Source organism: Diadema setosum, chromosome 18 (assembly GCF_964275005.1).
Source record: "Diadema setosum chromosome 18, eeDiaSeto1, whole genome shotgun sequence".
NCBI classification, from domain to species: Eukaryota; Metazoa; Echinodermata; class Echinoidea; order Diadematoida; family Diadematidae; genus Diadema; species Diadema setosum.
This window is the reverse complement of record NC_092702.1, coordinates 12,264,316-12,292,215: the sequence shown is the minus strand read 5'-3', so window position 1 is coordinate 12,292,215 and position 27,900 is coordinate 12,264,316. Positions and strand designations below refer to the sequence as shown.

General features: G+C 38.5%; 1 protein-coding gene across 2 annotated transcripts; it reads right to left on the bottom strand.

The window, feature by feature from the left end:
* Window positions 1-489: 489 nt before the first annotated feature.
* LOC140242107 (max dimerization protein 1-like) lies at window positions 490-27,900 on the bottom strand. Of its 2 annotated transcripts, none has more exons than XM_072321869.1 (6): window positions 27,698-27,900; window positions 27,452-27,527; window positions 25,365-25,400; window positions 22,268-22,382; window positions 14,448-14,607; window positions 490-5,539 (listed from the first exon to the last, which is right to left on the bottom strand). In XM_072321869.1, the coding sequence occupies exons 1-6, from the start codon at window positions 27,768-27,770 to the stop codon at window positions 5,418-5,420; spliced, it is 582 nt and encodes a 193-aa protein (XP_072177970.1). In that variant the 5' UTR covers window positions 27,771-27,900; the 3' UTR covers window positions 490-5,417. The 2 variants fall into 2 exon arrangements, with proteins under 2 accessions (XP_072177970.1, XP_072177971.1); XM_072321870.1 differs by having other exon boundaries at window positions 25,365-25,397.

The window sequence follows — 27,900 nt, the reverse complement described above, 5'->3', positions numbered from 1 at the left end:
CAATTACTAAAAAATGCACACCTTTTTAGAGAGCCCTTTTTCGGAAATCCCACTAGACTATTGATGAACTGTACTACATGTACCTCATTTATCTTGCGCAAAATAGATACACTACAGGGCCTACATGTTTTAGAGAGGAAAGGAACAAGGGACAATAGGGTACTCCAGTGTACTCCCATTCTAGAGGCAGTTCCGCGATATGTTGCGTTTTTACAAGTAAATGTAAACGGAAAAATAATGTATGTTTCGTTTCTTCCCGCTTCCAGTGTATTTGGTAATACATGTACATTGTACTCATTGTTTTAAGATACAAGTGTAGTACATGTACATGTACAGTAGTAACTTCCTAACTTTTTGCCTGCAGCACCATAATTTCCAACAGATTAAAAAAATATGAAAGCTACGTAATAATATATGTTCATGTACTTTTCACTGAATGAATTATTAAAGACAACGTACACAGTAAACTGGACACAGAAAAACTATGTATCTGTTTTGTGGAAATAGAACTTTTTATTTTAATTATTGTATTGTACACTCAATGCCATACGAGAATGATAACCATACAAGCAAAGATCTACAAATAGTTTCTAAAGTGTTATATAATGTAGACATATACAATTTGGTAACATACAGAAAAGGCAGTATATACAAAATGTTTTTAAAAAAAAAAAAACCCCACAAAAAACAAAAGTACAAGTATTCTGCTCATTCCTATGGCTCATTCGATATACATATAGTGGAAACAAAACATCTGAAAAAACAACGAATAGCCTTTTTTGAATTATCTTTTTTGTTATAAACTCAACATCTATGAAATAAACAAAGCTGTGAGTACTACATTGTATAGCATCTTCCATGTAGATTTTTGTTTTTCCTTCTGAGGCAAGAAAACACCTGGGGTAACTCTCTTGTGAAGTAAGGTAGAAGAGTACTACATGTACATGTTTACTCCACACACACAAAAAAAAACAACAACCAAAAACACAAAATTACTACACAAATAAACACTTAAATAAAAGCAAAAAATTGTGGAAAAAATCTAAATGTTTTGAATGCAGCAATATGCAAACAGAATATCAGTTCGTTTTGAAAACACACAGAACACATCCATAGCAAATTACATTGACTGGACACATTCATAATCACACATTTGCAAACACACACAAATTTACACATCTAGACACTCTTAATAAGCTTTCAGTGTATCAGATATCAACACGTAGAGTTAGCTACTCTAAACTGGAAGGTTGTCCTCAAATTATTTCTATATGCAGCTACACAGAAAAACCTAGATCTCAAGTCTCCTGCATTTAACACTTTTGTGGAGACATGCGATATTGAAGTTGAATTTCTTGTAATCCACATGTTAGACAGAAAGATCTCCCAAAGTCTTTTAAAACTTCTCAAAATTGCTCTTCTCTTAATCCAACAGTCAATAAAAAAAATAACACACTGTCCTCACATTTAAGGGAACCACCATGAGCATTTTATGCCATGTCAACTCAAAGGACCAAGTACTATAAAAATCCCTGCACGCCATAAAATTGTAGTACAAAGATAATCTGCCATGCAATGGCAAAGTGTGACTAAATGTGAGATACTGCACCTTACTTGTAAGGGAGAAATACACATGGAAATAAGATACGACTGTTACACTAGACAGCATAGTCTTGCATATCAACTTCCACCTCTAATACTATACACGTACTACATGAACAGTACACGCTATTCAAACTGTCATCTGAAGAGCTTTGTGTGTGAACAATTTACATTGGCGCATCTGTATTCGATAACACCCCGCCCTAAAGAGCATGTAGATATGCAGAATATCATGTTATACAGTACACACTGTCCAAGCAGCACTTTGTGTTGGTATGTAAAGATGTGTGAGCAGCATCTCAGAAAAAAAAAATAGTAAGAATGTTTTCTAAAACAAAGTAAATAAAGTGTCACAATCTCAGAGTTTCTGGTGAAAAATAAAAACAGCTCTGCATTTTATTTTCATTGTGAGGTCATGTAGAACTTGTGATAGGCATTTCATCTATTCCTCCTACATGCTCACGCACCTTAACTTTGTGTGCATCCTCAAAAAATATTTCTAATCCATGGAAAGGAGAAAAAAAAAGAAAAAAAGAGGGGGCCTTCGGGGCCAGAGGCATAAAAACGTGATCGGGAGTAGTGTCTGGGAAATTAAGTACATTGTACTAAAGACTGAATGATGTCATTTATAAACATGCTCCTAAGAATCAAACTGATGTTTTCAACAATATCAATTGTATTTCTAGCAAGTATACCTTTCTACTAAATCTTGTCTATCTATTTGAATAACACAGGGCTTTCGAACATGTATTGCACAATCAAGTAACACAATGGTTATGCAAGTTCAAGTTTGCTCCAGACTGGATGGCATATCTAAACATTGGTTAAGGGAGGGTTCCTTTTTGTGTGTGTGTCATGGACCTACAATGTACATGGCTCAGCAAGGTACCAAAATACATGAAGCCACTTTACGAGAGTATCAATATTCACATAACACCTCATGGCAAAATTGAAACAATGCTTTTAATTGTACGAGGGGCAAACATCAATTTAATTTATTTCACAGAATAGCTGCCTTTAAGAATATCCTTGAGCACAACACAATCCTATGTTCATATCCTAAAAACCTGAAAAGGATATGAGCCTACTATATCCTGAACTATAACACAGATTGAGATCACAAGTTCTCAGGAAGAAAGAAAATGGGTTGAAAAGGATTTACATGGCCTGCAAGCAATAATAGAAGAGGATTTCATTGTAATTCAGGTACAAGTCAGGTAAACAAAATTGAACACCTTCAGAATTTTAACACTCCTCAAAAATTAATCACTTGCAAGCTCAGTGACTCTGTCGTTGCTACAACGCATTATGGCTGTCTGAAAAGCACCCTGGAAATATAGACTGAATATTTAACATTTAGAGATTACACTTTACTGGGGTAGGGGGAAGTGACTGCAATATTAACACGAAAATTGCCACAACAGGGAATAATTTTCCTAGTACAATAGCATCACAATTTGCTATGCATTTCTACACCACTGCTACACAAAGTATTTGTGTGTGTATGTATGTGTGTGTGTGTAGCAGTTTTCTTTCTTAGAAGTGTACAGGATACCATTTGAAATACTGTTCATCAGAGATGAAAGTGTAAATCAAATTTGAGTAGATACAACTGTATCAACTGTTTGTCCTTAACTTTTCTTGTGGTAACGCAAATTGAAAATGCCTGTTAAATATGGACAGAATTGACAAAATTATTCCCAAACATTATGTCAAAAGATTTCTACACCTCTCACATCTAAGATACGATGAAACAACCGTTAGGATAGGGTAGCATTAAATCATAGACTTGAACATAAACAGAGACAACCTCTGCACACACATATAAATATATATATATATATCTTTTTTTTTAAAAAAACACACAATATAATTTTGACGAGATCAAAAGAAGCATTTCTTCTTACCAGCACAGTGCAAGGGTGGAATAGCTGCAAAAAATCACTTGAAAAGCTCCCTTCATCCCAGCAGATATTGTCATGAATGAAATAGACAAGTGAATAAATTACTCAAATCATGTTGTCTTGAATAAAAATAATGACATACAAAATGGTCACTTAAATCAGGAACAATATCGGGAGAGGAAATCAACTGACTTTGAATTTTGTAGGGGGAAATGCAGGATTATTCACCTGTTCATATCGCGCCTTTAATCTCAGTCTGCTGTTTTCATTACAGCAAGACAACTTACCATGGCCATGAACTTCCACTGAAACACAGCTTAAAAGACATTAAAAGTTTTATGTGCAATACAGCTAATTAACTGACCAGCAGTGTGCACAAATGGAAGCTTGGATGTCTAGTGGAGCCAGATGGTGATCTCTATCTGGCAAGTTACTTCAGCAATGGTACACCATGCCCAACTGTGAATGAGCTGCTGAAACAGTCCCATACATCAAATGATCCTATAATACCAACTTCTCATGGTGTGGGTGGATGGGAAATCAAAATCAGCTCTGATCCAGAGTAGTGTCAGAAAAGGGCAAGTGAAAATTAGAATCAAGGAAGAATTTGATGCCATTCCCTTGCAGTGTATCAAATAATAAAATGCACCTTATTGTTGTTCCATTATTCTTACATTTTCACCACATCACATATCTTATATCTGCCAAACCCCCTCAGAACACATCTCCTAACATATTGTTTGGGAATGCATCTGTGTAGAGGTCTGGTCAATTGACTCTTCTTTTTTTTTTTTCATTCAGGTGTGTATCAAAGTCATGATGTGATGCTTTAGAAGCTATCCTAGACAGGATCACGTCCCTACTTCATCAGAGACTAGCAAAATACAGGAGAAAGAAATTGCCTCAATACAACTGTATGACACTGGGGTTTTTTTTCCCCAAGTTAATGTAAAAATCGTACATACCTTCAAAGATATTTTCTTGCATACTTTTTGATACATTAACCTTAAATTGCAGGCTAGAAACATGAATCATTGTTCTGTACCACATCACTCTGACCTGCATCCCAGGCCAGTATTACTGTTGTTCTTGGGGCTCTGGTTCATTGAAAGTGAAACTTGCAGGTTGCAGCATTCAGTTGTATGTTTAGACATCCATCACCAACTTTTGAGGCTTTTAGAAATGCAGCAATTGAAGGTTTTATGAGCACATACAAAGTACAGATATACTTTATCATGGGAAAAAAAAAAAAAAAAACGTTTTGTAGACAGGTTTAATACTGAAAATTTTCTTTCACACACATTTTATCCAGTTTTGTTTCCCTTTTAAGCACTCAGTGTATGAATTCTCATGCACTGACATATCTTGTGAACACCCAAAGTTCTGATATTAAGAGGAGACAACCTAATACAACAGCTGAATTAAGGGTGACCAGTGGTGGTGATTATCCTCGCAGAGATGTCTTCTATCCTGTCCGAAGCTGATCGCAGAATGAAAGCTCTGTATGGTGAATATACAATTCTTCTACAACAAAAATAGTACAATTGAGGTACTGATTGGAATTGATAATATGTGCAGTGTTAACTGCCTATCTTGGGAATAGAATGTGCATTCTTATATTTAACACAACCACCTGTTCTCAAATTCTATATACATAAATATTTGTAATTTAAAAAGAGTGACATTATCTTGCTTCTCCGTTGAGTAATTCTATTTTGTATTCCTGAATTGATAAATTTATTGGCACTTGAATATTTCATTTTGTTTTTACTGGTATCTTCATGACTTCTGATGATGTTGGCTGCTTGGCTCAACTGTTCACATCCTGGCCTCTTTGTGTCACACAAACTTCTAGTTTTCATGAATTCAGCATCATACAAAGGTAACATAACACCTGGGAATCCCTGAAAGCTATAAATCAGTGATGACAATTTCTTTGGTGCTAACTGCAAGCCCGCCATCGCTGCTGTTCACGTCTGACCCAATACTCCTGTTGTCACTGTCACTGTTGTACCCAATAACATCAACATCATCTGCAATAAAAGGAGGAGAATCACAACAGGAATTCATGTCAATATCATGTACATACAATGGATTCTCATCATTATGCAACGTGCCATGTTGATAGAATAACAAGGGAGGTTTTGACAAACATGAAGACTCGGCGAGTGCAGAAAGATTGAAGGATAAAATACTCAGTTAAAGGTGCATAATCCCGGTGTTTTAGTCAAATGCGTACGCGGGCGCACGGCGCAAGTTTCCTATAGAGACCTACGCTATCGACTCCTCTTTAGCGCTTACGCTTTGGCCCACTTCCCCGAGTCCGAAGAAGTCCGATCCACTGTAGTCAGTGGTCCGATCACAGTTCGGCTCATGATTCAGCTGAGGGGGATGACAGCTTTAGCAAACTTCTTTTGTGATGTCATAATAACAAGCACATATGCACGCACCCTGGCATTACTACAGACTGCGCGATGCGCAGAGAAAACAACGAAGGCAACGTTACTTAGCAACACCTATGCACTTTACTCTTGATGACAGCTCAACTTCGGTAATCTTCGTATCAATGTTAACGGTGATCGGCAGTATCATCAACAGCGCCCTCTACACTACCGGGACCATCTGTTACTGAACAAGAGACCCGCGGGTCTAGCGCCCACCTGAGTATTGCAAGTTCACCTTTCACACAGTCACTAATCTAAATTATTCACAGCTCTACTAAAATCTGACCAGGCATGAAAGATGTAAATGTACAATAAGGGCCAAAATTTTTTAAGATTCCTTAATTTGGGGGGATTGGGCCCCCCTGGGGCCCTCTGGGTGTGGCATGGTGCCCATTTTGATAAATTGAGATCCTGACCCCCTGGGGATGCTACCTGCCAAGTTTGTCAAAAATCCATCATGAGGTTTTCAGGAAGATGATGAAAATGTACAATTCAGGCCCCCATTTGGACCTTTCCACCCCCCCCCCCCCCCCCCCCCCGCCTCCAAGAGGGGCACCCCTGGATCTGCTATGAACAAACTTGAAACTACAGTCATTAATGTACTCACTCATAGTATTATCTTAGCTCTGTAACTTCTGATTCTAGAGAAGATTTTTAAAGATTCCTTCATTTTGGGGGGTTTGAGCCCCCCTGAGGGCCCCCTGGGTGGGGCACGGTGCCCATTTTAACAAATTGAGATCCTATTCCCCTAGGGATGCTACCTGCCAAGTTTGGTGAAAATGGGTCGAGGGGTTCTCAAGAAGAAGATGAAAATGTACAATTAAGGCCCAATTAGGACCCCTCCCACCCCCCTCCCCTGGGTCCAAAAGGGGGCACCCCTGATTCTGCCATGAACAAACTTGAAACTACAGTCATCAATGTACTAACTCATAGTATTAACTTAGCTCTTTCACTTCTGGTTCTAGAGAAGAAGATTTTTACAGATTCCTTAATTTTGGGGGGTTTGGGCCCCCCTGGGGGCCTCCTGGGTGGGGCATGGTGCCCATTTTAACAAATTGAGTTCCTAACCCCCTAGGGATGCTACCTGCCAAGTTTGATGAAAATCGGTCTTGGGGTTTTCAAGAAGAAGATGAAAATGTAAAAAGTTAACGCACGACGGACGACGCACGACAGACGACGCACGACGGACGCCGGACGAAGGGCAAAAGCAATAGCTCACTTGAGCCTTTGGCTCAGGTGAGCTAAAAATGCAATGATTATTGAACCTTGTATTAATCCACCATACAGCCCTCTTGTTGTAACAAGTAATGCCACAATAGTGCAATATAATACAGTGCACTCCCATTATAACGAAATGCTCGGGACCGGCAGTTTTCTTTCGTTATAACGATATTTTGTTATAACCGAACAAATACAAAATCTTTAACAAAAACAAGGAAACCATGCATACATCATTTTCTGTTTGTTGCATACTCATCATGCACTGGAAAGCTATGTGAAATGTGACGGTACCTTTTTAATTTCGTTTGATTATTAAATTTAAAAGAGCGCATAAAGTTGTTTGTATTGTCACGCATGAATAGAAAATGATGGTTTAGGATTCGGTTACAGTTCGCTATTCCAAAGGTTCGTTTCTTACTAAAGTTCGTTACTCCTAAGGCTCCTTATTCCGAAGTTTCGCCATTCCCGGGATTCCAAAGGTTTGTTCAGTTGAAGTATCACTCTTCCAAAGATTCGTTATGAATTCAGAAAGTTCATAATTAGATATAAATATATTACTCGTTTTTTGAAGGTTCGTTGATCGCAAAATAAAATGAGGTTCGTCATTCCAAAGGTTTGTAAATCAAGAAATGAGAAAGGATCACTATTCTGAAGGTTCGTGGTTCATAAGGTTTTTTAATCCGAAAATGAAATAAGGTTCGTTTTTCCAAAGGTTTGTTAATAAAAAAAAAAATGAGAATGGCTAGTTATTTCAAAGGTTCACTTATCTAAGACGATTATAAGGTTTGCAATTCCTACTTTTTGTTAGTGGAATCGCCTTTTTCACTTTTGGATTAACGAAACATGTTTTTAAAGACACTCAGTCGTCGCAGGCGATTTTGCAGCTCAGTAGAAAAGCATAACACGCTGCTCCTCCCGTTACCGTACCCCCCATTGTACGACCGAATGCCGAACACAACGCTACGCAACGCACCAGCGAACACCTAGCTAGACTACAAGAGCCGTGCGAGCCGTCCACCCTAATTTCAACATGGACGCCCGAATACCTACCGAATGGGGCGAATGGGTGCACGCACAAAACTGCATAACAGCCATGCGCATGAAAATCTCTCCTACAGGCTCCGGTCATGACACAACTGAGAGAGCTGTGTGTGTACGTATGTACCTGGCTCCAGTCTCTGTTTATTTGCACTGTGGTGCCAATTTCAGCAATCTAAGCAATAATATTTTAAAATTTCTGGAAATATCCTATAACAATATTATAGATTATTTATATATTGCGTTATCAAATATTTAGTTTTATAAACATGGTTTAATGAAGAAATATCAAAACTCTAAGCTTCATATATATAGCAAGTTGCAATGCATATGGCTGGTTGTTTTGTTGTTTTGATCATTGTGCAATATTGTCTGCTGCATATCATATCCCGTGTCAGCTGTGATACGTTCGGCCAGATCGTAACATACAAAGTCGATATAAAGTCATCGGTATGTCAATATCAATGTGTGTGGTGTGCGTGTACTGTTTGCAATAAAAAGTACTGCTTCAGTTCAGTTCGGCTTAGCCTTTGGTTTAGTAATGAAACTTCACAATGGAGATCAAACAGCCGTCCAAGACTGCAAACGTATTTACTTGTATGACGCTATCAACGACTGGGAAACGCAGAGAGCCGTGTTCTTAGCATGCTTACTAGGACAAGTAAGAGACCAGAAGAGAAAGCTTCAGCGTCAGCGTGCCGATGAAAAATTTGCTCTCCACTTGCTGGAGTTGCATGAACAGTTTTGCAGGTAATTTAGAATGTGCAAATTCGTGTTACAGCATGCACGGTGGAATTGTAATTGCCACGGCTTACGCCAATCAAGCAACCCCAGGCCAAGTCAACAACTTCAAGGAATCCAGATCCAGATGATGTGTAAGTACATGAATGATTGAAGTGTATGTAGGGCCTATAAAGTTACAGCGCCTCTCTAATGCACTTGTCAATGTAATGACGCACCCCACTACCCCCGGACATGGGTGCGTCATGGTCATTTTTTGACTGACCACACGGGGTTTTTGACGGACACCACAGTCACTTTTTTGACTGACAAAATGCTGCAAGTGACGAACGCCACAGTCACTTTTTTGACGGACAACACGTTGAAAGTGACGCACACCTCAGTCACTTTTTTGACGGACATCCTTGGTACATTTGACGCACCCCCGAAAATACTGAAACGATTTTTGCATACGTTTTATTCAAGCAATTTCATTTTCTTTTGGTTCGTAAACATAATTTTTAAAAGTTTCGGCAAGTTTCCCTTACCCTGGCCCTGTAAGCACCGTACCGTCATTCACCGTACATCACACTGCTGCAGCTACGATATTCCGTAAGGGAGTATGTATTCTGTGCATGTGATCCATACATGACAATCACATGTGTGCAGCTGCGCAGTGTGTGCCAGCCATTGCTAGTCTGGTGGATGCATACTGCAGCGCAGGTACACACCACGCCACGGCATTCCGAGTAACTATACACGGCCCAGTCGCCGTACGTAGAGATTCGCACAGCGTACTCTAACAGCGTCGCGCGTCTGGCCGGCATTCCGCGAGCAGAAAATGGCATGCGGCAGGCAGTTTCTTCTGCTGCCGCTTCTTTTACTGTCAAAAATTCGCCTTTGTCACCACAGAACATTATTTAGACGCACATTGTATTGGAATATAAACGAACTTTCTTTGATTGCAATGTGTGTTGGTGTTGCATTGCAATGTGTGTTGGTGTTGCATCGCAATATGCAATAGGCACTAAGTGTTCGACAGGAATAGTAAGGTTGAAATTGTTACATCGCTGAACAGTCCCTGGTTTGAGATCGAGTACGCATGATTTCGTGGGTTTGTTGGAGGGAAAATGTGAGGAGAAGGGTGGCTTTTAAATTATTTGCTTGCCAGATTCTGGCAAGCATTTTTCCGTCTTATTCCAAAACGCTTCCCGACTTTGATTTTCACTTGCCGCGGGAAAGTGCTCACTGTAATTTCACTCGCAGTACGTGTATCCGGTACTAGCGTGCAAAAATGTGTGCAATTTTCCATAGCCAAGTGACGTACCATGACGCAACCCTCGGTTCAGAATAATGCGTGTTATTTTCCATAGCCAAGTGACGGACAAAGCTGGTAAAATGACGAACACCTGGGTCACAAATTTGACGGACCAAACGAGGAAATGACGCACCCATGTCCGGGGGTAGTGGGGTGAGTCATTACATTGACAAGTGCATAACTCCCATAAAATTATAAATTTCTCCTTGTACTGCCTATTCTCAAAGACTAATAGTCTAACACGGTTAGACTCGACTCTGTCTGAGGTAGAGCTTAGTAATCTACAACTACAAGTACAAACTGTAATACCGTCTTGGTCTAACATTAGATCTATAAAAAAAAAGTCATAAATTTACTCGTAACGGTTAGATCTAACGTTTATCTAGACACTGACTTTTTAATTTCACTTGAGTAGTTTGAACTAGGTAGTAGATTTCTATACACAGCCCAGTCGCTGTTAGAAATAAGGTTAGATGCTGTGCTTCGCGTCTGGTCGGGCTAGGGTAGTTTCAAATCATACGTGTGTTTATTACGCAAATTCTCCAAGAATATAATTTAGGATTTGCGAATAAATTTTAAATGATTGAATAGATCTATCTCAAGCTACATCATATATGTAGTCAAGACAAATTACTAATTAACCGATAGAGTTATTGCCAATGTTATTGTGATTTGATTCTGGTGTTGATTAGATATAGATCTATTTACAGAAGATGACGAAACGGTGTGTCGGTTGGTGCACGGCCCCCTTTTTCCATGGCCACAGGTACACTGTGCAGTGAAACTGTGGCCGTTGGCCCTGCACGGCCACAGCCGCTTCCCCGATTTGTATTTACAAACGTCTGAGCAAGTACAAGTATGATACAGGGTCTCCGACCCAATCGTCCATGTTCAAAATAGACAGCTCAGCGGTCATGTCCGCAACCCATGACGATGTGTCGTCCATGATGGCCATCCTCACATTTACCTGCACACATGTATCTATTGTCAACTGATTGTGGTCTGTAGTTGTACTCTAGTCTGATCTGATCAGACGAGTATACATTGTAGTTGACGAGTGACGACGATCGACGATGCGATGATGAGAGGAGGCTACTATAGAAGGTGCATATACGTTCTTATATAAAGGCAGCTCAGGCGCTGTAACTACGGCCGGCGATATTGCGATCGCTACCGTATACCATGCATGCAATTCACATGTACAGTACGTACACATCTCAGCTGAGCTCAGCGCTCAAGCGAGGAATCGAGATACTACAGTTAAACTCGCCTAAGTCGACGTCGCATATGTCGAATAATCGCTTAAGTCGATGATTTTAAAAAGTCCTGATTTTTCCCCATTGACTTACGTGTATTAATTCACTCACAAGTCGAATTTTGTAAGTCGAATACTCGCCTAAGTCGATGAAATTCCAAGAACACTTTCACGGAAAAACCATTGAATTCACTGTGCCTAAGTCGAATAAGATTTTATTGTGTAATAAATCACTGTCATTTATTATTCATTATTTATTACTCAATCATTATTTTGTTTGTCAGATGAGTTTGAGGTGACAAAAAAAAAATGATCTAAAATCAAAATTCAAAGCGATATCATGGGATCGTTGAACTCTCTTCGTGTTTTGAGGTCCGCTGGTACAGCCCTGTCAGCTGTCGCGCTACAGTACGTATGTACAGCGTTCGTGCAGTACACATGCGTTCATTTACATGTACAGCTTACTGAGCTTGTAGTATAGCTTGGCATTGGCAGCGCTGTGCAGTGGAGTGGTATAATGGATGAAGCTGCTGAGTTTTCAAAGTGGAAAGTAGGGGGAAAGTTACGGGCACGGGTAAATCAGAATTGCACCTCTACACGCATTTCAAGCCACGGTATGGTAAACTGGAATCAATCACTGCTCAAATATCGTCCATATTCACTTCCCCGAGGTTTAACAAGGGTGTAAAGTGATCGGACCTGTGCCAATACTAATGCACTGTCCATGCAAAGTTAGCCGCGGCCCTGCCGGGCGACCCGTTCTGCGGCACACCGCTCCAGCTCTCGGCTCCAGAGTAGACAACAGTAACATGTACATTATACATGTACATACATGTATGTACGTGTGGTGAAACTGTAAGTCGATTTTTTTCGACTTACGCACAAGTCGAAAATCGCCTAAGTCGATGTGTTTTGCTCAGTCCCGAGAAGATCGACTTATGCTAGTTTAACTGTATATCACAGTAGTGCAATACATTGCAGCAGGGATGTCTTGCGCACACACACATTTCGCTTTGTAATAACTTCGTAAGCGAGCTGAAATATGTCCATGTACCCTCCCGACTGAGTGTCTTTAATGTTCCGATTAATGAATGTTTTGAATTCCTATCATTTTCAGACTAACGAGTGGTCGTAATAAGAACCATATTTCTTTGTCAGATTAACGAACCTCATTAATAACGAACCTTTGGAATAACGCCAAAATGTTCGGAATAACAAACCCTATTTCATTTCCGAACTAACGGACATTTAGGTGTATCAGAACCTGTGTGTTTTGTAATAAAGAACCTTCGGTACACTGAAACGAACCTTATTTAATTTCAGATTATTGTATTATAATAACGCAAGTTCCCCTAGGAAACTGTGCGTGACACACGGAGCGAACACACAGTGATGTGAAGTGATCATCCATGCCGAGACACTAAATGCTTGTTCTGCTATGTATTTTCAGAAGCGATCCGCATTTCGTTATAATGGAGCCAATTTCTTATGTTTTTCTTTGTCAGTAGTGCTCAGAAAAGACTTCGTTATAACGAAAATTTCGCTATAACCGTGTTCGTTATAAGCGAATTTTGTACCATAGACTTAAATGGCGATAATTTTGGGACCAAAAGTTTTACTTCGTTTTAACGAAATTTTGTTATAACCGTGTTCGCTGTATAACGGGAGTGCACTGTAGGACATTAATGAATTCCCCCCCCCCCCAAACATACATTCAACATACTGTAGTTTTTTGAAAAGGCAAAGGGAATACATGTATTTCCTTTACATTGAAATATTATGAGAATGTGTCCCTTTCATAGAAAATAAATGTGTAAAAAGTTGTGAAATTAGTTGAATAGTTGGGTTTCGTATCTTCTATAAATTTCTCCACAACTTACTGACATGTCTTTCCTCAGTAATATTACAACTAACATAACAGGGTTACTGCAAAGTACCTGCTTATTCCTACGTAAATTATCACATCTGAACACAGTTGTATGCGACCCTGGATAATACTACATTCTGTAGATAGTTTATTCTACAATTCTATTATAACTATTTACCACTTTGTTTATTTAATCATACTTGTTTCAGTGCCACTATCACGGATTAGAAGACTGAGGTGGTACCACAGTTTGTGATGTCACATGCATAAATATTAGAATACCACAAAATAATCTCATTCTTTTTTTCTTTTCTTTTTAAAGTACATATTCCTTAGTAATCCCTAGACTTGTTAGTGACATACATGTATTTTAAGGGCAATATTATTCCCCCGGCATTTTGAAAGAGGCAAGTTACTTGTAAGTATTATTGTACATGTATTACCGTATGCTAGATAAGTGTGAAAATATTTTGACATTTTAAAATATTTCCTTTATACATAGTGTATTATATTATGTCTTATGCATGTGACTGGATCGCTAACTGTAGTAGTCTTCTCATCCAGTGATGGTGTCAATGAAACTTAAGAAACTCATAACTTTTGAATTGATTGTCCAATTTTCCTAAAACTGCTCATATTACAATATTCTTGCCATCCACACATATATTCAAGGTAACATGTCCTTTAAAGTTGGTTGCTATCATACTTCAGAAGTGCAATGTTGTTAATTATTTAGAGATAATGCTCAGGTTACCTTGAACTTGTTTAGGGCATTACTTGCAATATCTACTGTGACTCCAAGTAATGTTGATAGAGCAGTTTCATGTATGACATGCTATAATCTACAGGAATGCTGTCATGAGGGGGATGATATTTGGGTCAACTTTTTTAATTGTCAAGAAATTTCTCATTCCTACTAACAAAGTTTGTAGTTCCTGTAGAGCTTGTCTTTGAAATTGAGTTGTCCAGATCACTTTCTCCACTAAAATATCACTGTCTATAAAATTGATAGGTCCTTCACGAAAATACAGCAGAATACCACACGATGGCTAAATGAAAAGTCTCATCCATATAATACCTTTTTCGGAATCATCAGAAGCTAGGGAGCTTCCGGTACTGTCTTGGCGCTGTCGATGCAGGGTGGACTGAAGGTGATTTAGTCTCCTCCGAAGGAAGCGCTGTTCTCTGCATAGTTGGTCTTTGTGTAAGGCATACCGAGACTCTTTTTCTTCAAGAGCCTGTTGAGATAGCAACATTATGCAAGAAAAGTGGTGACACATTTCTCTTACTGTCATATTAAGGCAGATTCTTGCTAATACAAGTGTGTGTGTGATCAACAATGCAAATGGCAGCTACTTATGTACTCAAGTAATTCTGCAAACTCCTAGATGTGTTATACACAGACTGTGCAATTGCTCGGCTGTGGCCAGCCAGCTCGCGATGACACCTCAGTATGTGAAATGGCCATGCCTAGAGAGGAGGAATCCAAGCAGAGTTGTATAAATCACACTTCTCCAGTGAGCATGCTCACTAAACTTTGTCACAGCAAGCTTCATGAAAAGTTGATAAAATCACTCTCTACTCTGCAACCTGCTAGCAACATTATGCAAGGTTTTATCCAAAATGAAGTATAATAATACAATGCTACATTTGTACATCCTGTACAGATCTGTACATTGTAGTCAAGGTGAACAACCCTCTTCAGTCCTAACAATACAGGCTTTTTAATATTTTCACTTTGAAAGCAGCGGCGGTAGAACGCGGAGGGACGACAGTCGTCCTACCGCGGTAGGACAATTTCTCTCTTACAGAAAAAAATCACCAGCGCGCACATCATGTCAAATGCGCCTATATACGCGTAAAATCGTCCTCGAGCGTTCCATGCGTCCTCCTGCGGTAGAACGCTAGTGAGAATAAATATCCCTTCCCTTAATTCCCTTCATTTCCTGGCCAAGATTAACCAGCTCCTCTCTGACAGCTCTATGTATTCCACACCTCGACCTTATTCTTACAGGGGAATCCCATTAACACAAGCTACTCTGTGATAGGGTCCCATATTTTCGTCACTTTCAGCAGTTTCTAATGTACAGTCAAAACATAAGAAAGGGATTATGGGCATTTAAACTCAAAGGAAGCACAGTGCTAAAAACATTCATCTTATTGTATCTGCATGGTGCTAAATTACATTATCTTACAATTACTCCACTGTAACACAGAAGAACAGTATGGTTTGCACATACTGTTAACACAATGATAGCAAGACACTTGCAAAACAATCACCTTATTTTTTGACTATCACATCCTTTAACATCAGCTTGGGTAGAGAATAAATTGCACATGAAGACAGTGATTCTCCATACTCACACTGAAGTGCACACTACATTTTTGTATGAGTAGAAGCTGATGGCTTTCAATACCTGTATGACCACTAGCACCACCACCTGGAGTACCACAAACTATGAATCTGCTCATACTCATGAACGATGAATTTAACAATTCAAGACTCACCAGCCTTACATGTACTATGCTTGTGGAAACACAATACATGTGCAGTGGCAGATCCAGATGGGGGCACAACGGGCACGTGCCCCCTCCCCCCACTTAATTCTTGTCAAAACAAAAGAAATAAAAGGACACGCCCCCTTTAATTTTGTAATGGCGCCCCCTCTTCACGGAATTCCTAGATCTGCCCCTGCATGTGGACATACGTTATTTCTACAATGTCAATAGTTACAGGGTCTGTGCAATGTACAAAGACTGTACGACACAAAGCCAACTGGGTATGTATTGTACGTATTCATTAATTACCGGTAGTTGAAACCTAGTGCATCTATGGAATGAGTCAGCCGTCTTTTCTGCAACTTGTTTTTTAATTCATGATATCTTTGCATTGGTTTCATCTATTGTACTTAAACTGTATCATGTTATATCCTCACTAATTTTTATCTTTTTCCTTTTTGGATGTAAACAGCACTTCATTGAACACAAAATCATACATGTAAGTTCATGGAAAAGGAAATTCTGGTCAATGGATTTACCCAGTACCTTACTACAAGCAGAATACAATATGTACATCAGGCCTCGAATCAACCGACGGCCACCGACGGCCATATGGCCGTCGGTGCCCCTCTCGTTGGCCGCAATGCCTTTTTTCCTTGATCAAAGTTACGGCCAAAAAAAAAAATGTGCCCTTTTTTCTTGTGGCCGTGGTGCCCTTTTAGAATGAAAGTTATTATTTATGACGTATAATATGCCCTTTCTCAAAGTCTTGAACAACTTTCCTGATCTCAAATATCATACCTTCAGTTCACTCGCGTCCCAATACATTTGTATATCTGATTCAAATTCGAAGTATCTTTTCGAGATACGAGACGACGTGTAGAAGTCTACGTACATGTACGCCCGACCGGCTTTTACCGTCCCGACTGCCTCCGCAGTGCAGCGGCCATAGAGTTACTAGCTAGGCAGCCGCGGGCCGGAGCAAGTGGTCGCAAGCCATGCTAAAAAATGCCAGGCCTGTCGGACGGCTGCGAGAATTGCCATCTCTCTTGCTCTGCATTCATGCCCGCCGCATGCTCAAAGCAAAATGGCGCCGGAAGTGCTCCAAAGCGAGCGCGGCGTACGCGTTGAGAAAGTACTGTATTACAGAACCTACATCGTATTGCGTATGGCCTACTGCCTAACGTCGTCTGCTGCGGAGAGATCTTACGCGTGCGTGCGCTGCTGGAGTGTAGCAGCACGGTCGATAGCATACAGCTCTATGGGGCATTCACATCACGTATAAACACCCAACATGCCCTTTCCAATGTGGCCTTGGTGCCCCTCTGACTGAACTAAGTGCCCTGGCCTCTTGGAAAAAGTGCCCTTTTCTAAATGGCCTTGCCCCTCCAAAATCCTATTTCGAGGCCTGTGTACATTTATACAGATCCTTGTTCATACCCCTTAAAGGTAGGGGATACCCCTTAAAGGTAGGGGATATCTTTTACAGACCTCCCAAAATGCAGCAAAACATTAAATATATGAACCTCAGGGGAGTAACTTGTTTAGGCCACTGCTGAGAAATTTGGAAGTCAACAGTTATCTACAATTTGAATAATGCACAAAACTCAACTACTCAGTACTTCTGTGTGTCAGCCACACTTAAGCATTTTTGTTGCAGTCTTCTGTATTTTTTTTACCTATAAACACAAATCTAGAAGTATAAGAGCTGATGTAATAACATATAGAGTGTGTGGCAAGAATGTATATAGAAATGTTTGTAAGTTTTGATGAACTTTCTTCACAAAATATACATGATGGACACACATGCAGTGCATGGGTCTGCAAAGGTAGCCTAATAATGTACTGGAATTTACGGTGAGCCCCGAAAAAAATTCAATTCAAAATCTAACGGTCAATAAAAGTGTACTAAATGTTACCTTCCACTTTCAATACTTTATGGGAGTTTCTAAAATGATACTCTCTTCAACATACCACTGTATTTATACAACTCTTCATTTAAGGCATGCAAATGGGATTCCCTACCTTTAAGAGTTACGTACAGTGTAAATGTTGATGTTTTAGGATTTGTATTTTAAAGTCCACCTTCATGTACACAACGTGGATTGAGTGAATGCAGCAATAGCAGCAACACATCAGTGAAAATTTGGGGAAATTTGGAAAATCAGTTCAAAAGTTATGAATTTTAAGTATCTGGGCTGTAACTGCTGAATGAGAAGACTACGACAGTGCATGATGTCAGATGCGTAGAACGATGTAAGGAAAACAGAGAGAAAATTTCACAAAATGTTAATTTTTGAAAAAAGTCCACATTTCCTTGACTTATCACTGATGTATGTTAAAGGGGAAATCCAGTCCAAATATAAGTTAGTCTGATAAAAAAAAAAAAAAAAAAGTAAAATCTTACGAGTTCAACGGTAAAAATTTGACTGAAATTGGATGAAAAATAAGGAAGTTATGACATTTTGAAGTTTTGCTAATTTCTGCAAAACAGTTCTTGTACAGTGGATATGAATATTGTATATGGAAGTGAGTCAGCTGACCATGTCATAACCTCACAAATTTCCATTGATCGTGTACAAAAAAATGACGGAAATTCAATGTTTCTGTCATTGAAGTTATTCCAGGTTGAATAACTTCAGAATAGTGATCAGTTAGATTAGATATGTGCATGGCTGAGATCAAGGGTACACTGCACAATGTGCAAAAGTGTGCTTCTGAAAATTCTAAATTAAACTAATGCAATGTGACCAGGACATGAAGTACCATTTTCACTTTAGAAGGCATATACAATTGTATTATAGTAGCTCCAGACAAGGTTTCAGGTTCATTGCTCCAAATTTAGGTATTTTACAGCATTTTTATGGTTACAAATTAATTGTTAATATTGAAAAGTCAAATTATATGTATTTTTTTAAAGGTAGGAAAAAGATTCCAGAATTGGAACTTTATGATGTAAAAATGATGTAAAATTATCTCGAGTAGAATATACACAATTTTTAGGGGTTTATATTGAGTATAATTTGAACTGGAAAAAACATATAACGATAATGAATAAAAGAATGTCGAGAAATATTAGAGTAATTAATAGGTTAAAAGGTATTTTACCAGCGAAGGTTTTGATTTTGTTATATAACAGTTTGATTTTATCTCATTTGAATTATTGTAATGCTGTTTGGGCGAATGCTCCTCAATCAAATTTACACGACACTTTTATTCTTCAAAACAGAGCAATTCGACTCTGTGCAAACTCGCATTATAAAGCGCCGTCAATGCCTCTGTTTCTGAAAATGAATGTTTTGAATATATATCTATTGAATAAGTTTAATATTCTTATGTATATGTTCAAGCATAAAATGAATTTGTTACCTGAGATGATTTCTGGTATGTTTAAATCTAATCATCAAATTCATAGTTATAATACTCACATTAGTAATAAATATCATTTATTTAAGGTAGATAAGATGTATGTAATGCACACACTTAGACACACTGGACCCTCACTGTGGAATTCTTTACCAGATACAGTTATAAATTCTCTAACTACAAATATTTGTAAGAAAAATCTGAAAAGACACTTGTTAGAAATTTAGAGTTGTTGTTATGAAATGCACTATGATTATAGATAATTTTACGGTTTTTGTTTTCTAGGGGTGATATGACTAAACACTATAAATTCATTAATGATAATATATTTTTTGTGTATGCTTGTCTGTTTGTTTGTTTTTTTGAAATATTTTCACCTGTCCTATGTCTTGATCGTAATGTAATATTATTTCCTATTATTCTGTCTGTTGGGAACTACCCTGACAAGATTCCAGTCTTTTCTAGTTTCCATGCTTCATTTATAGTTGTTATTATGTTACGTATGCATGTTCATGTACTCGTTTCCTGTCCTCAGTTTGTCATTGTACAAATTATATGTTTTTTAAATGAAACAGAATAAAGTTCAAGTTCAAAAAGTGCCCATTTTTCATGATTTTTTGTGTTATGTACATGCAGAACATTGATTTTTTGGACACCTTAATTTTTACTTTTAGTGCATGGCTCAGATCAAGGGTACACTACACAATGTGCAAAAGTGTGCTTCTGAAAATTCTAAATTAAACTATTGAAATGTGACCAGGACATGAAGTATCATTTTCACTTTTGAAGGCATATATATTATAGTAGCTCTAGAGAAGGTTTCAGGTTCATTGCTCCAAATTTAGGTATTTTACAGCATTTTTATGGTTAAAAATGCCCACTTTTCATGATTTTTTGTGTTACAAATATGTACATGCAGAACATTGACTTTTTGGACACCTTAATTTTTACTTTTACATTTTGAAATATGAACTGATTTCAAATTTCAACAAAAATCAAGTATCAAATTACAGAATTCTTGTGTTGTTGATTTTTTACAACACTTCTGAATTTCCAACAGCCTCAAGGCAATTTGTACGTCACATACATAACTTTTGGTGTCCACCAATTTTTTTAAGTTGGTAAGTGAAAAACTTGTGGCAAACAGTACATATTCTTTATGATATTCCCATTCATACGTTTATGTACAGTATATAGTATCTTTACTTCAAATTGAATTCACTGCAACACTAAGTGTACTTTTCAATATTTTCTCAGTTAATTGATAGACTAAATTTTTTGGTGTCCAGTTGTACGTAACAATGTACATTATTATGTCAACACAATCATATTTTCTTACAAAAGGCAAATACCAGGCAGCTATTGCCTAAGTGCAAACCACTCATAACATTAGTTATAAATTTTAAACCTATTGTGTCCTTCAAAATTGGTCTTGAAAGTGGACACCGAGTTATGTACATGTACGTGACAGGTTATGTACGGAACACACCTTTCAATTCACTATGAAAATTACACATTATGAACTACAGTAGTTTCTGCATCTAAACAAGTTTTTATATATCATAATACTGACATATGAGTAAATTGGTGAGAAGTAGACTGCAATCTCAGCTAATTGACCCAATATGATGTAACGTACATAACAAACATGGACACCGGTGTCCTAGTTATGTACATTTGTACACGTATGTCACATGGTAAAATTTGGACTCTACAAGCATCTACAATTTGTTTAAAAGTGTTCATGTCATAAATGATAGATAACACTCATGATATCATATGATTGGGTGTCTTTGGCAGAAATGAAGTACATTAAGAGATAAGACCATAACTTAGGACACTGAGTTATGTACGTAACATTTTTTATTATTGATAGCTGGTTCAGAAGCTTTCAGAGAAAATATCACCCTCTGTGCCAGCATTGCTGTATACTGCTTCACTGAACAGCATGATATTATAATTTTTGGATCAAATTAAGAAATGAGAAGTGTTACGTACATAACTCGGTGTCCATATATATTTCAGGAAATACCTCCAATGTTTGCTCGAAAAATCTTAATTTTCTTACTGGCTTTGTTTGTTTTTGGGGCAAGTTTCACCACACTTTGAAGTATATTTGCAAAAGTGAATTTAAAAACAACATAAAAGCATAAAGAGGACACAGAGTTATATATGTTACACTTTCTGACCACCAAACATGGCTCGCTGATTGCCAGATGTATATAATGTTTCATACTCCAGCACTTACAGTAAATATTTTGCAATGTTTGGAGGTTACAAAAATAATGTTACTGAAGTCTGTATGTGTAGTTTCAATTTTTTAGTTCAAATGTAAAATTTTTCTTCCCTTGATCTGAGCCATGCACATATACGAGGATTTGAGCCTCGGGCATGATTGCTTTTGAAGGAAAAAATTGAAATTTCAAAATTTTATGTACAAACTATATGGTAAGTAGTGAGGGAATGACACGCTCACTTTGCCATTTGCATCCTTGACTGTTCAAGAACTGTTTTCCCCAAATATAACGAAACTTCAAAATGTCATAACATCCTTACTCTTCATCCGACGTCAATCTCATTTATACCATTGAACTCGTAATATTTTACTCTTTCTTATCAGACTTATATCTGGACTGGATTTCCCCTTTAAGGATAATATTATTCCCCCTGCTTTCTGAAAGAGGCAAGTCTAGTGTTCTTTTATTATGCGAGAAAAGTGAAGATATGTTAAATTTTCTCTTTAATTTCTTAATATCGTTGTACACATCAACATGACAAGCTGTAGTAGTCTTCTCATCCAGCAGTGACTGAGCAGAAACTTCAAATATTCATAACTTTTGAACATATATGTACATTGTATGGTCCGATTTTCCCCAAACTTTCACTGATGTGTTATTGCTGCATTCACTCAATCCAGGGGTATGAAGGCGGACTTGTCCTTTTAATAACCACAATTGTTAATACATTGAACTAGGCCTAGATTTCATTAATGAATACATGTATGACAAATAATTGATAATCAGAGAGACTTACCGTGATGAACTGCTTAGCATTTGTGAGGAGACCTAATGTTGTGTGGCGTGGCATGTCACCTTGTAAAGGCACCATTTCTTTCAGTCTTTCTAGGCATGTTCTCAGATGTGCCCGCCTGCATGAAAAGAAACGATATATGCATTGCACTATTAGATGAGGTAGCTCAGGTTCTTTTGATAGAGTGGTTACGAACAGTAGAAATGTTTCACATAATGAACTGAACATACTGACAGCAAAGATAAAATAAACAAACAAATATAAACATTTACATCAGCCATACAAAAATGACCATCACTAGTTTAAAGGGATGGCTCAGTATTGGTGGAGATGAGAATTGGGCTTTTAACTTTTTGCGAGATACCAAGAAAACACTTAAGTCCGTTAAGATATAGTACAGTGCATACCATTTTACGAGGAATTCAAAGTTTATTTGAGGAAAATCGGGTTTGGAATGACTGAAACATCCAAAAACAAAGTAAAACAAAGCGATCCTAATAAAGTGTGGGTCCCACACTGGCATTCTCTCTCTCTCTTTTCGTTTTAAACAAGATTATGAGAAATCCATTTTATTAGCAATTCAACAGATCAGCTGAACAAATTATAAAATGTAACTGCACTAAGATCTTGACGTTTTACTTTAATTACACAGTGCTGTTTATTTACCTAGTACAGGTGTATTATGAAGAAAACAAAACAAAAAAATCTTCAGCTTTAAAAGGCTTCACATCAATATAGGGAGAGGTTCTGCAGAACATTACATCCCCTAAGCTGCAAATTTTTGTATTTCCCTTTTACCATAATTTATTAAATTCCCTGTCCTACCAATACTAGTGTGGGAAGAAAGGGGGGGGGCAATTTTAAAAAGTTCACAAGTACTCTTATTGCCAATGTCTATAAGAACAAACAACCTGATCCCCTGCATTCTACTGAACTGCCAGCGTTTCCAAACACCAACTTGGATCAGTGCCAAATCCGCCAACTCATGCCTTTCAGCTTTGCAGTGGTACATCAGCCCTTCCCCCGATTGCAACAAAACATGCCCAGCCATGCTCATCACTTTCTACACAGGGCATTCATTTGCACCGCCTGTCTTTTGTGCTGTACAGGGTCGGGCCAAGACCGGGGAAGAGGGTCATTTGATTTGCATATGAATTCCCATTCATCTACAATACATGACAACATGTGACGGAATACCCATCATTAATTGCTGCCAATGGTGCAGGACCATGTGTCAACATTATGGCACAGCAAAGGGCTGCTTCATTCACATATCTTTCTGTGGAAAACCTTAACCTGAATGCTTCATAATAAGGTTATTGAACTTTGACCTCATCTACTTTGACAATGTTATGTACTGTTTGTATGTAAAAGCTGTTATTTTTTCGTGCAGATTTTTTCACAAATGGGGAGGTCACAAGCATTTTTGGGAGAGGTTGTTTTCGTGAATTGCAACACCAAGGCTTACTGTAAATGCGCTATTAACCTAGCGTATGGAAATATTTTCGCATGTTGTTAAATTTGCAGTCCTACTGTGGTTCACGAAATTTGCAAAAATTAAACCCTCGTAAAAATAACAGCTTGTAAAGTGAAAATGTCAAGCATTTTCTAATAGTGGAATATTTACTCTTGTTTTGGATCGTTGTTGGTATAGCGTCGACTTTGTAGGCGAGTGTTACTATGCAGTTGCCACCAATTTTGGGTCTTACATTAGGTTAACCACATCTCACTCGATTTGAAAATTTCTGACACTAGACACATAGGCCTACAGGGGACATGTTCAAACTTGTCTTGATTAAAGGTGCATAGTCCCGGTAGTGTAGAGGGCGCTGTTGATGATACTGCCGATCACCGTTAGCATTGATACGAAGATTACCAATGTTGAGCTGTCATCAAGGGTACAGTGCGTAGGTGTTGCTAAATAAGGTTGCCTTCGTTGTCTTCTCTGCACATCGCGCAGTCTGTAGTAATGCCAGGGTGCGTGCATATGTGCTTGTTATTATGACATCACAAAAGAAGTTTGCTAAAGCTGTCATCCCCCTCAGCCGAATCATGAGCCGAACTGTGATCGGACCACCGACTACAGTGAATCAGACTTCTTCAGACTCGGGGAAGTGGGCCACAGCGTAAGCGCCAAAGAGGAGTCGATAGCATACGTCTCTATAGGAAACTTGCGCCATGCGCCCGCGTACGCATTTGACTAAAACACCGGGACCATGCACCTTTAAGCCATAACTCCTTGACTAAGCTAATGCTGGTCACTATTTAAAATGAAACATGGACTGTGTGTACAGTAGCCACGTACTAGATAAGGATGCAGGCTTCAAGTTAAGTGAATGAACTCACATTAGAACTCACAATACTCATACTTGTAGATGGTTACAATGTATGTGCCTTTACCACTGATTGCTATCACTACCATACAGGCTGCACTCAATACCTACAACACCATCACATGTTCTTTTTTATGTAAATGCTTCAAACAATGCACATAATGTGTCTATTGTTCAGCTCAAGTTACAGAGGGATGGTGTCACAGTTGGAATATGAATACATTGTCATTGATAAAAGATGATCTGGAGGATTTCTTCAGAGATGGGGTAGAAAAAAAATTAAAAAAAATATTCAAAAATATAAGATGCATGCAATGTATTTTCACAAAAATTTAGTGATTTGGTTATATACAGACCAAAAGGAATCAACTGAGGTCAACAAGCATATTACTGCACAGGCCCTTTACCGAGACTACTAGTATTGAGTTTGTTGCTCCTCTGATAGCACAGCATGAATGGTGTATTGCACAAACACAATGGGCTTCATACATATTCAGCAGTCCACTATTTGGGGGCCCACACAGCAACACACACGCACACACACACCAGCAAGAATTGGAGGGAAGCCATGTAAACAGGCGTAACGGTCACGAGCCCATGTATGTACGCACACTATTCACATGACACCCACGTTACAGTTCAGTAAACAATCGCTGCATATACATACACACGCTACAACACGAGTCCATAGCAGCCGACAGCGACAGGCAGACATCATGTATAGAAGTTAGAACATATATCATACTCATACCAAGCCGAAAACTCACCTATTTTTCTCGAGTTCATTGTGCGTTGACCGACTGCTGAGAGAGAGAGAGAGAGTAGGGGAAATCGCAAAAAGGAGAAAAATTTAAAATCTATCTTTAAATTGCCAAAGACCGAAAAGTGAAGTTAAACTCGTTTTTACATACAGAACCACATGTCATGTGTGACAGATCTAGGTTATATACTAGGTTGACTGACAAGTAGTCTATGTCTAATTCCGCGAAAAACTTCTCATTTATAGTAATGACATTTGCTGGGTCAGTATTGAAAAACTGACCCAGCAAATGTCATTACTATAAATGAGAAGTTTTTCGCGGAATTAGACATAATAGGGCCTAGAACTAATTGTCGGTCAAGGTTATAGGTACCTTACAATATTACATTTTATTAGGCGATATCCATTGTAATAGAAGGGTTTCTACGAGTAATTCGTATCGGGAGCGTTATCGTTAGTACATGTGTACCGCCAGACGGTAATATTAGACTGATTAGACACGTACTTAATAATTAAGATAGGTTATATAGTTCAAGAAATAAAGCGGAAGTGACTGCGGTGTTACTTTTGTCTTGATATTTATTTCGGTTGCGGTACATGTACTTGTAGTTGCTCGACCTCTACCTACTTGACCTACTACGCCCATAAAACCCAATCCTATAGCTAGTCTTTGCGAGCTAGAATTCTTAAAAAGTGATACGGCCTTGTGCACTTGTACTTGTTCATCGTGAAAAGTAAAGAGATATTTTAACTAAAGACTGCTCTGATTCATCACAACCACTACTATAAAAAATCCAACCGAAAAAAAAAAAAACTAACATGTCATAATAGGCATCAGCTGCTTGCACGTCACTAACTAGCGCAGCTAGCAGCTGACTTAGCGCGCAATTCGTTCCAGTGTCCGTTAGAGATCGACCGCTCGTTTTGCACAGTAGGCTACGCACATAATGTATGCATAGAATCTAACGTTACACGTATTCACTGGCGAGCTGTGCCATCGCTAGTTCCTAAGTCGAATGCCCATGAACTGTGACAACAAACCTCTTGAAATTTTAGTGTAAGAACAACGCCATACCACTTGTCATTTCAGAACAACGCAACAACGACGACAGAACTAAAGCGATAACGATGGCTTCGCCAAGTCCTTGTGACGCGCAATTTGACCTGGCATGCAGTGGCGGGCGCAGTGGCACATCAATAGACTTGCTTACATACACACGATCATACATATTTTAAAGGGGGTGTACAGTTCTGGGGGGCATTTCATGAAGGAACTTGTCGGATAAAATGTCCGACAAGTCAATTATATCCGACAAGTTCAGAGAAATCAGACAATCTGACAAAAGAATTTCTCAAAACTTGTCGGATATAATTGACTTGTCAGATATTTTATGCGACAAGTTCCTTCATGAAATGCCCTCCTGGTTGAGGTGAGGATTTATCATTTGGATTTAGCTTCTATTAGTTCTAACGTTTTGCGAGATATTCAGAAACCACTATAGACGCTTTTCTATGAGATGTCAAAGAGCATGCAATTCTAAGGGGTATCAAAAGTTTATTTGATGAAAATCAGTTTTGAAATGGCCGAGATATCCAAAAACAAGGTGAAACAAAGAGATCCTAATTGAAGCGTGGCCTGTCGCCTTTTATTATCATGAAGGAACTTCATGATAATAATAAAATACCACATAGATTCTAGTATAGTATAGTATAGTATAGTAGGCCTATATAGTATTATAAATATGGGCATGTAACGAACAGTGACGTATGACATGACAAAATAACGTTAAAGGGACTGTACACTAGACATTGTCAACCTATCCTACAACCACAATAACAGGAGTAAAAAAGACAAATATTTCATTTTTATTCAGTGCCTACGTCAGAAGAAATCGTCAAAGTAAAATAGATTCTAGTGCTCCACCAATTGAAAAGATCAAAGCGGACAAAATTTCACGTTATTTTGGCTTATTAGATCATTTCATTTGTAAACAAATGGGGGGTGGGGAACGTAGGATATCAAAGGGCCTAGGTTCTACTGGAAATCCACAAGCACACGTAACACTACAGTTGGAAGCAACTGCCCCGTCTTACCTGCTGGAATTCAGCCTTTTTACCCGTGGTTTCCTCTTACTTGCTTCATGTGAGTATGGTGATGCATAACCATGTTCTGGAAAGAGAATAATGGAAGAAGCAGTTCAAACTGAGGGAGATGATTAAGTTAGATGGATCTCTGCACGTGTGAACTGTCAAACGTTCATCACAAACCCTGTGGTCTATCCCGACTCCGGCAGATCTACACGACAGCTAACGGGTTACACATAATCATGTTCATTTTACCTCTTTCTCTCCTCTCTAGAAATTCAGCGGCTTGGAGAAGCTGCTCAATATTCATAAAAGAAACAGCTTCCATGATGTTCACGGATGTTAATATCCAACTTATAATCAAAATATCACAGAAAGATCTCCGCCTTGATCCACAGTGCTACTTTGTTTTTCTCAGTCAGCTTCTAGTATGCTGTGATAGCGCAAAGTGTCACTTG